Source organism: Arachis ipaensis, chromosome B06 (genome assembly GCF_000816755.2).
Source record: "Arachis ipaensis cultivar K30076 chromosome B06, Araip1.1, whole genome shotgun sequence".
In the NCBI taxonomy this organism is placed as follows: domain Eukaryota; kingdom Viridiplantae; phylum Streptophyta; class Magnoliopsida; order Fabales; family Fabaceae; genus Arachis; species Arachis ipaensis.
Window position 1 is genome coordinate 130,796,938 of NC_029790.2, and position 10,376 is coordinate 130,807,313.

General features: G+C 29.6%; 2 protein-coding genes and 1 pseudogene across 2 annotated transcripts in view; 2 read left to right on the forward strand and 1 right to left on the reverse strand.

Annotated features, from left to right (window-relative positions):
* LOC107648508 overlaps positions 1–728 on the forward strand; it is a 6,675-nt pseudogene extending 5,947 nt beyond the window's left edge.
* On the forward strand, positions 2,018–5,839 carry LOC107647644 (ACT domain-containing protein ACR2). The gene is made up of 7 exons (XM_016351707.2): positions 2,018–2,169; positions 3,228–3,299; positions 3,411–3,462; positions 4,613–4,727; positions 4,832–4,899; positions 4,974–5,678; positions 5,765–5,839. Exons 2-7 carry the CDS (start codon positions 3,229–3,231, stop codon positions 5,834–5,836), a joined length of 1,083 nt encoding a protein of 360 aa, XP_016207193.2. The 5' UTR covers positions 2,018–2,169; position 3,228; the 3' UTR covers positions 5,837–5,839.
* The window catches only part of LOC107648509 (probable glycosyltransferase At5g25310), a 6,195-nt gene continuing 2,111 nt past the window's right edge, over positions 6,293–10,376 (reverse strand). The window contains exons 3-4 of the mRNA XM_016352345.2: positions 7,458–7,815; positions 6,293–7,214 (exon numbers count right to left, since the gene is read on the reverse strand). Coding sequence (XP_016207831.1) covers positions 6,537–7,214; positions 7,458–7,815 — 1,036 coding nt within the window. The 3' untranslated portion in view covers positions 6,293–6,536. The remainder of the gene's footprint in view (positions 7,215–7,457; positions 7,816–10,376) is intronic.

The window sequence follows — 10,376 nt, forward strand, 5'->3', positions numbered from 1 at the left end:
ATTTAGACATAATATAAGCTACAAAGTTTAGGATTTGTTTGATTATTTGTGTTTTAATTTTTTTAATTTTCATAATTTTATAAAAAAAAATTAAAAAATACCAAAAGAGGAGCCAACAATATTCTTTTCTTAAAATCAAACATGTCCTTATATATTTAGTTTTTGTACTCCTTTCTCTAAATATTTTGCATAAATTAAATATAATAATGTCTGTAATCACATAACTTATTATCTAATTAATGTGATTTTATTTATCTACAGGTTGAACAAGAAAGAGAACATGTTGCTTCTGCAGTGGAATGTTGCATGAAACAATATGATGTTTCAGAAGAAGATGCATATAAACTCATTCAAAATGAAATTAAGGGTTATTGGAAGGATATAAATGAAGCTTGCCTAAACAATTTAGATGACATTCCAAAGCACGTGCTTGATTTAATTCTTGGCTTGGCACGTGCGGTTGAGTTCACATACTCAAATTTAGACCATGCCATGGGAAACTTTGAGGATAAATTTTCAAACGGACAACTTTCCAAAGATTATGTTGTTGCACTACTTTTGGATCCTATTGTCTCTTAATCATTTTATCCAGAAATTCAAAGTGAAAGTTGTGTCATATTTTCCATGCTCGGTTACATTTTACTTCCTAATAATCATTGTATCATGAAACTCAGCTTATTATGTAATATCTTTGATGCTTAAATTTTAATCATTATTGTATCATTTTCTGGCTTGTGCTTCCCCCACTTCCCTTTCGGTGTAAAGAGAGGCTATTATCAAGAAAATAATTATTAGGTTAAATTAAGTATTCTGGTAATCTTAATAATTTTATTAAATTTATAATTAAATTTTATATTTTAGAAGTTTTTAATTAAATTTTTATATTAATTAGTATTAAATTTGTAATCACATTTTTATAGTTCTAAAAAGTGTAACTTAACAAAATATGGTAAGGCATATTTATTAGTAGTGCGAGATAAATAATTAAAAATATTTTTGTAATGTTTATTGTTAAAAAAGATTTAATACAAATTTTAAATTGGTATAAGAACCCAATATGTCGAGACATATTCGTTTTTAATGTTTGTTAGTTCAATTATGTTAGGTATATATCAAATTAAAATTAGTTTGCTAGAGATATAATCACTTATATTGTTTTTTTTTTTTTATCGATTTAAACTTTTGGAATGAGTGATTTCATGACATGGTATCAGAACTCTATGTCCAAAAAATCAAGAATTCGGTCCTTAGTGAATTTCAAAAATAAAAAAATAACATACGACAAATAAAAAAAAGAATAGAAGCCTATGCAAAAATCAAATTATTTCCCAAAAATAATTTATGATATCTATTTATTTCTCAAAAATTAAAAAAAGATATTTTTGCTTTTATTTTCTTTCTTAATTACAAAAACAGAAACAAATTATTCAAAAAATAGAATAAGTATTTTAAAAAAATTCATTTTTGCTCAAAAAGCTTAAACAAACAAACCCTATATTTCAGTTAATTTAGGTTATCAACTGATGTTGTCAACCATTTTAAACCAAGCAATAATTCGATCACAATCACACATGGAAAAAATGTTTGAAAAAAAAAAATCAAAACTTTTAGTCTTTTATAGGTGAACGTTAGCAATAAATAAGGATTGAGAAAGAGCATCATCCACATATCATATGCACCAAGAATAATTAGATTAGAAGGGCCAAAGATGGATCTTGCTTTCAAATCAGTCAAATATTTGGGGTTCACATTTGTTAATTAAGAACATCAACACATGGTGAGAAAATTGTGGTAACTTAATGTGGAATGCTACTTGATCAGAAGATATCAAATACAAAACGTGGTTTAGATAACTTAGTTTGACTTTTGAAAGTCTCCCTTTTCTTTTGTGTAGTTTTCTTTTTCTATGATCTATTTTCTTCCACATATTTTGTTCAATTTAAGTTAATTATAATTTATTTATTTTTTGCCCAATATATATATATATATGCAGAGAAGAAGCTTGTCATTTTGATTGTTGATAATATTTTTTGGTTTTTTTCTTTTTGAGAGGGAGAAATCACTTTCTTATTCTTCTCTCTCTTGTGGTCAATTATTTTTATTTTTGGGGGGCATTGCTGGGTTTTGGTTCTAAGCAAGGGCTTGCCAAGCCCCTTCTGCATTGTCCGTGTAAGCTTCTTTTTTCTTTGCATTTTATTTTATTCTTCTTAAAAATATCATTTTATTAAATTAAATAAAGTAATTTTAGATTATTACTTTTCTAGCATTGCTCTTTTAAATAAAAAAAAAACGTTTTTCTTTTGTTTTGGAAAATGTTATATATGATGAGGCATTGTGTAAAGTCGCCGTCACTCTTTCTTTTTATCAATACAGAATCTGCCATTATTGATACCATTCAATAAAGATATTACATTAACATTTAGTGGTAAGGAAAATTTAATGGAAAACGTTTTATTTCCACGTTCAAGTTACTCAATAATGTTTTTTCTCTACTGAAATTGGAAATTAGAAATGCTATTGTACATTTATTTTCTAGATACTAGTAGCTAGTATGTCATAATTAGAAGTGATTTAGTGGTAAGAAATTTTTGTAGTACACATATAAGATTCTAAATTCAGTTAAATTTCTTGCCACTAATAAATACCGACAATAAAAAAAAAAATGGTGAATAATAAAAAAATAGCTAAAATTTATCTTATTTAATATTTATTAATTATTACTAAAATTAATAAATGTTAAATAAAGTAAATTTAAATTTAAAAGTCACCAAAAAAAAAAAGTAAATTTAAATTGTTTTAATTTTTCTCTGTCTTTATAATATTATTAGAAAAAAATACTTAGTCTTATAGATAAGGTACCACTTTCTTTTCAAAATTGATATAAGAATTGTGCTTTTTTAACCACCAAACTCAAATAATTGTTTCCAATGAATTATAACTCAAATGATATAGTCTCTCCATACTCACCTAAAAAGTCGCGGGTTCGAGGTTTTATGTTACAAGCTTGTGGTTAGTAGTTACTTAGCTTAGCTTGCATTATTTTCACGTGCTATGAATGGTTTTCATGTTATCTACAATTCAGGCTGTTATCTCTCTCGTGGTCCATTGAAATCTTCTATTTATAGGAATTTGATTTCAATAAAGAGAATAAATTAATTAATTAATAAATAAACAAACATGCTATTAAGTATTAAACAGTAAACACTGCTCTTTATGGGATTTTGCAGCATGAATAAAGTTTGTTGGCCTTACTTTGATCCTGAGTTTGATAGTCTCACTGAAAGAATATATGGCCCACCGTAAGTAATTCTTCAAAATTTTCAAGAGCTCTTCAAATTATAATTCAATTCTTAATTTATTTGATGTTAACTGAGATAGCACTCTTAATTAATTTGTATTTTTTTTCACAGTTGCCGAGTCAGCATTGACAATGAAAGCATGGATGGATGCACAGTAGTGAAGGTTTTTTTTTTTTACAACAATTAATGGAAAAAAAGTTTTATAATTAATTATGAATGGTGATCATAACACTCTTATTTTTGCCATGGTAATGAATTATAATAATCTGTGTAACTATAATTGCGACTAAAATATTTTCAGTGGTTGGTGGTTACCACTATACAGGGACGGATCCAGAAATGATATTATGGGGTCAATAATACATAGAATATTAAAAATTATGTAAAAAAATTATATAATATAAGATGTATTATAAAAATATACGGATAGAAAATATATTTTAAAATAAAAAAATATGTGTATATTTTTTACTAACGAAGTGGTCGATTCTTCGTATCATAAATTGAGTAATATTGAGAGTAACATGTTTCACAATTTGTTAATTTTCAAATGGTCTTTTACTATAATATTTTTTTGAACATTTAAAAAATATTGACTAAGAATAAAAAAGAATTACCTTTAATCTATAGCGAGACAATATTTTGGGAGGGTTTTGTAAATGTCACATTACATTTGGTCAAAGCAATGCTTTTAAAAATGAAAAAGTATAGGTAGACAATGAAAATATTAAATAATATGAATAAATGGATATATCGAATATTCAATTCACTAAGTATGCGGATGGTTATCCTAATATTAAGATTTATGTGGGTAATTTGAATGTGTAGTGTGTTTTTACTTTATTGAGCCAATTTTAAAGCCATTTCACATTGTTCACAACAGTCATTCTCTACCTAGCAAAATCTTTTAAAAATAACTCTTCAAAAACGTTGTTGTCTATTCTAAAACAAAAACAATACTTTTAATCAAACTTTAATACAATATTTATTAAGCCTTCTCTTTTTTACTAATTTTATAATTAGTGGAAAATATTGCCTATTCTATTAGTATAACAACCCTAAACAGCATTGCATGTTGCACTGAATTATGCCTGTCACCACAAGAACAAATTATTATTTCTAATGATGAAAAATAGTTCATTATTGAGTAATTTTGTCGAAAGTTTTGGATACTTTTGTTGAATTAAGCAAAAATTTAATATTTATATAATTTATAGTTACAATTGCCAATAATAAAATTTCTTTATGGTTAGAAACACTAAATGATAGAGCATAATGTAAAATATGATAAATATGTGACCATTTAATTTCAGGTAGATAGTGTTAACAAACAAGGTCTTCTTTTAGAAGTGGTGCAAGTTTTGACGGACATGAACCTTCAAATCTACAAAAGCTTTATTTCATCTGATGCTGGCTGGTTCATGGATGGTACGCATTGAAACTTGTAAAAAAATTTATTTACATGCATGTTTAAAATGATAAATTTTATTTATAGAATTTCCTCTAATTTTGTTCCTCCTAAAAAATTTCAGTGTTTCATGTTAGAGATGAACATGGCAACAAACTAACCGACCAGAAAGTCATCAACTATATCCAGCGGGTACTGCAATTTCCCAACAACATTAAGAGGGATTTAATTGTTATATTTTCTCAAAATTATTTATATGAATGCAGGCAATAGGAAGATCAAGAGGGTTTTCATCTCAATTATCCTCACAAAGCAACAGCATCATCTATAATCCGTACATGACCACAACAAATTCCTACTCCTACGACAACAATAATGTCTTCCCATATGATGACCACCCAAATGAGCAGCATACCGCCATCGAATTGACCGGAGCCGACCGCCCCGGCCTGCTCTCGGAGATCTCGGCTGCCCTAACTGACCTCCATTGCAACGTAGTTGAGGCTCATGCATGGAGCCACAATGCCAGGCTGGCATGTGTGGCCTACATTTCAGATCAATCCACGGACACGGCCATCGATGACCCTAGTCGTCTGGCAACAATCCAGGGTCATCTCACCACGGTGCTTAGGGCAACTACAGACTCTAATGACAAGGGTCTGGATAGTAGCCCTAACCACCCTGATGTGAAGACCTCGGAGTTTCTTGGTGGCGAAGGCACCATGACGACCGTGGAGAGGAGGTTGCACCAGATGATGCTTAGTGTTAGGGACTTTGAGAGTCCTTCAACAAAAGAGAGAAGGAAGAGAATGGTGAAGATTGAAAGCTGTGATGAAAAGGGTTATTCAATTGTGAGCATAGATTGTAAGGACCGTCCAAGACTCATGTTTGATACCGTTTGCACCTTAACGGATATGCAGTACGTCATTTTCCATGCTTCCATTAGCTCCCATGAAGCCTATGCATTTCAGGTATTTATATATGAATATTCTCCTCAGTGATCTTAATGATGAATTAATTAACTAGTTTAATTATTTTGGAATTTGTTTATATATAGGAGTATTTCATCAGGCATATAGACGGATATGCTTTGAACACAGCAAGCGAGAAGGAAAGAGTAATTAACTGATTACTTCAGCAAGTCTCTGAAGAGAGAAATGGGTCCAATATTCACCCTCCATGTCAAGAATGAGACTCCTATCACCATGAGAAGAACAAGCTCAAACTCATCATCATCAAGTTCAAGCTCATCAGGCTCTGATGATGAATGGTCTAGTCTCTCTTTTGGAGGCAAATTAAGGTACCGTATAGGACAACTTTCTCATCGCTTGATTCATGTATGAGACAAGTATGTAGTAGAAGCTAAGTTCTATCTAGTTCAGTTCAACTCATCATCATGTAATGTATGATAGTGAACCAAACTATACTAGACTTGCGTGGAAATGCTAGTGAAATAAGGGGGAGACAAAAGGAAAGGGAATTACAATATTTCTTTCAATTGTTTGTATATATACTACATGGCCCCTGTTTCCAAATCCACTGGATTTCCTATTGAGAGATAAAAATGAAGATGGAGACCATAGGAAAATGAATGGTACAAGTTCACCCACTACTTATGTAAGAAGTAATAGTATGCCAATCATGCTTACAATTCAAAACCGTAGAAAATTTTCTGAATTAATCTGTTTTTTGTTAACACCTATTCCTATTTCAAGGCCTGGAAAATAACATACAGCTATGCCTATGCTTATATGATATATGGTATATAAAAATTGGAGAAAATAACAGACTGCTAAATAAAGCCTATGGCTATAAGATATAAAGTCTACTTAATTAAGTTCTATATTCAATCTCCTTAGCCATATAGAGTGCAAGATCATGTGAAAGGCATCATATCTCTTAGCTGGTTGATTAAGTGTGAAATGTCTCCTCACTGCCCTTACTCCTTCCTTAAGCTTCCAATACCTCTCCTCTGGAATTGCACTAAGAACATCTTTCAACCTTGGAATATCCGAAACATCCATCTGAACTGAAAATGCCTCCCATCGAAGCACATCACTGAAGGGCAAAACATAACCCTCTGATATGATCACAGGAACACACTCTGCATAAATTGACTCAACTATTCTTGGGCTAGCAACTTCATGCCCACTTGGGCAAAGGCAGAACTTTGAGTTGAGCAAGAAGGAGTAGTAGTCTAAGCCCTTAGGGAGGTACTCATACACACGAATAAGATCATCATTGTTGTTGTTCAGGTTTTTCCAGTGGTGGAGGAGTATAGGCCTAATTGGGCCGTGTTCTCCCCCAGCAAAGAAAGCAAGGTAGTTTCTTGGGGTGTTGTCTTTTGGAGGTGAGAGGAGTTTTGGGGAAACTTCACCTCCATAGAGGTGAATTTCTGGTAAGGATACATCTTTTCTTGGTTTGAAGCCCTCTGAAGTGTTGGCATTGCATAAGACTCGGATTGAGTTGTGGTAGAGAGAAGGATTTCCCTTTGATGCATGAGGAGCCTGCACAAAATCACAACATAAGAACCTAGTTGTAAGATTAAAACTACTCAACTTGGAAAAAATGGAACAAAAGAAATTAGCAGTTTAGTTTAGTATTGTCATGTTATTTCTCTTTTTTATGTCATTTTTGAAAAGATAAAGAAAATTATATGAAATTCATTCTGCAAAACAATCTATACTAGATAGATATGTTGAAAAAAGAGTGCAAGAAATTAAAGAGGGATAGTATTGATTGTAACAAACCCAATCATGACAAGCAAGCATGAAGTGGTCAGCACCAAGAGTTCTATTCCAAAAGGGGTACTTTGTAGAGACCACTCTGACATAATCAGAGACAAACTGCTTTAAAGGAGTGAGATTGTAAGACAATGGAGTGTAGAGGTACTTCACCATCCAAGTCACACTGAATGGGAAGAAGTAAACATGAGCCAAATTGGGGTCATGTGTCCTAAACTTCCCTCCACGTACACCATGCTCTAGCTCTTGGATGAACCTTCCTTCAATTGAGTATATGTCCTTGCACGGGCCATCATGAGTTATTGGAAGTTCACCATCTTGGTATACGTATATCTTGAACATTTTCTCCATCTCCAAGTAGCTCCTGTAATAAGTTAGATATAAGAATTAATTTTTATTTACACTTGGTCTATATTTTTTTTTTACACAAATATGAATTTGTTTATATTGATATAACAAAAGTGTTTGGCTTAACCGAACTTATGTTAAAAAAAACATTAGTATATATATTGTACTTTCAACTATCAGTGTGTGTGATGATATATAACGAATTAAAATACTAGTGTGTTTTCTTTTGCAAAAGAGATTTAAAATAATGCGTTGAATTTTGGTCTTTAGTGTTAGTATTTTTTTTTATTTATAATTATCTGGGTATAGTATATAACAAGCAACTAGAATATCTATGATTATGTTAAATATCAATGATAACATGAACTGAGATATACTGAAATGATGAAACACGCTTGGTCCCAATGTGACTACGATTAATAGTAATTCAGATGTTAGTGCTTTCCAGTTTCCACTGTTGCAAAAGGTTTCCTTACTTTGCCATGGACGCTTGGCTTAAACGTTAATTTTAATAATAAATAAAGTATGCACTACTAGTAGTACTTGATTTCTTCATAATGATAATGTTGATACAAAACGTAGGAGAAATACTACAAAGAGAACAAAGTAAATAATGCTAGTTATTTAATAATTAATATCCACATTTTTTATAAAACTAAGGTACACGACAGAAAAATGAATGAGCAAAAAAAAAAAATGATAGTGCTACACATTCAAATTTTTTTTATAAACCGAGTAATGTTATCTATAATTAATTTTTGTTAATGTTAAATCAACTTGATTAAATTTATTAACAAAAACACTTGAATGTATAACATTATTCTTAATAACCAACTATAAATAAACCCTCTGGATGCAACAGAAAACCAAAATCATCCATAGTTTCTTAATATATGATGATAAATAATCTTATTCTTCAAAATTTTATTTTATGTAAAAGGAATTATAAACACAAATGAGCTATTACCAAAAACACCATAAATTTTTAACTAAAATATAATCCAAAAATTTCATCTTAAATCATACCTTAAATAAAAAAATACTCATATAATAATATTTTTACATAAAAATAACATTGTAAATTGTTAGATAACCCAATTAAATATATTCTATCAAACATATCAATTTAACTAATAATTTATAATGTCATCTTTATATAAAAATGTCATAAGAGTATCCACCTAAATTAAATATCATCATCATCATTCAATGTACTTGATGCTTTGCTCCCAAAGGGTACATCAAATATCATCCGTTAAAGTTATTGATTAATTACCAAAATTAATGAATAGAGATCAGTTGAGCTATCATTTAGGAAAAGTTTATGGCATGTGTTTATTAGTTTGCGACGAGGACGGCTGATAAGGCTCCAACTTAACAAATGCTGATATTGTGCAAGGTTTAGGGTTCTACGTGTTCAGTTTAAATAGAGTTCACAAAAAAACAAAAACAAAACAAAGATAATATGCATTATATAATTTTTGTTTTTTCGTGATAAGTTATGTATGGATTAATAGTTTAATACGAACTTCACTATATTATTTATTCATAACTAACAAAAGTAATTTCACCTAATTAGATTAAAAAACAGTTTACATAACTAATATTTTTTTCGCTAATATATAATCAACAGCTTTTTTTCGCTTTTTCTCTTTTGTTAACTATCAAAGCATACATCGATCTTAACTATAACTACATGATTTTCTTGTTTTCTTATATGTTAATTACATGTTAATTATTAATACTCTTACATTAATAATTCGATAAGATCCGGCTTCAATAATAATTATATTTAATAAAATAATTTTTAAAATTTAAAAATATTATAATAAATATAAATATAAGAGTTAAATTTAGAATTAATTAATGTACAAAATTATATTAGATTTATTAATTTTAATAAGTACAAATTAATTTAAAAAAAATTTCATTTAGATACTTTTAAAAATATTTTTATTAACTTTTAAAAACTACAAATACAGACATATAGACATATGAATTTTTTTAATTTATCAAACACAAAATAAAATTAAAAAATACAAACACACCTCTTAAAAAAAAATTTATAAAACCAAAACTACATGGGTAAGAAGCTAAGCACTTTATGACCGCTTTCAGCAAAAGAAAAGAATCATTAAAACAAATAATGGGGGTTTACCAGCTACCACACAAGTCCACCACTATGGAATTCTCTCAATAGTAATAATGAGAAAGCTACGTACATATGAAATATAGAAAACTAAAGGGGCTTTCCGCAGAAGAGGTATCATAATCATAAGAATGAGTATGGACTATGGAGTTCTGAATAGAATCAATGAATGCTATAGTCTAGCAGCTTGACATTATTCCATTTCGTATATCCGAAGAAAAGATTATTTCGATTTTAAGGAGGCGAATATCTCGCGTACGGTGACTTATACGCAAAGCAGTGAATAAATTTGATAGATGGATGCTTCTTTTATAATAATGACATTTTTTTTTTTACTTATAGATATATCTATCCATTTATTATTTTTGGTGTTTAAAGTGTTTTAAAAATTATAGGATAATGACAAGATTGTGATAACCCGCATTTTT

Excerpts from the sequence above, each read along its gene's own strand:
- LOC107647644 (XM_016351707.2), top strand. The coding sequence starts at position 3,229 with ATGAATAAAGTTTGTTGGCCTTACTTTGATCCTGAGTTTGATAGTCTC. Across the intron at positions 3,300-3,410 it reads GAAAGAATATATGGCCCACC|TTGCCGAGTCAGCATTGACA; the intron begins GTAAGTAATTCT and ends TTTTTTTCACAG. Across the intron at positions 4,900-4,973 it reads TCATCAACTATATCCAGCGG|GCAATAGGAAGATCAAGAGG; the intron begins GTACTGCAATTT and ends ATATGAATGCAG.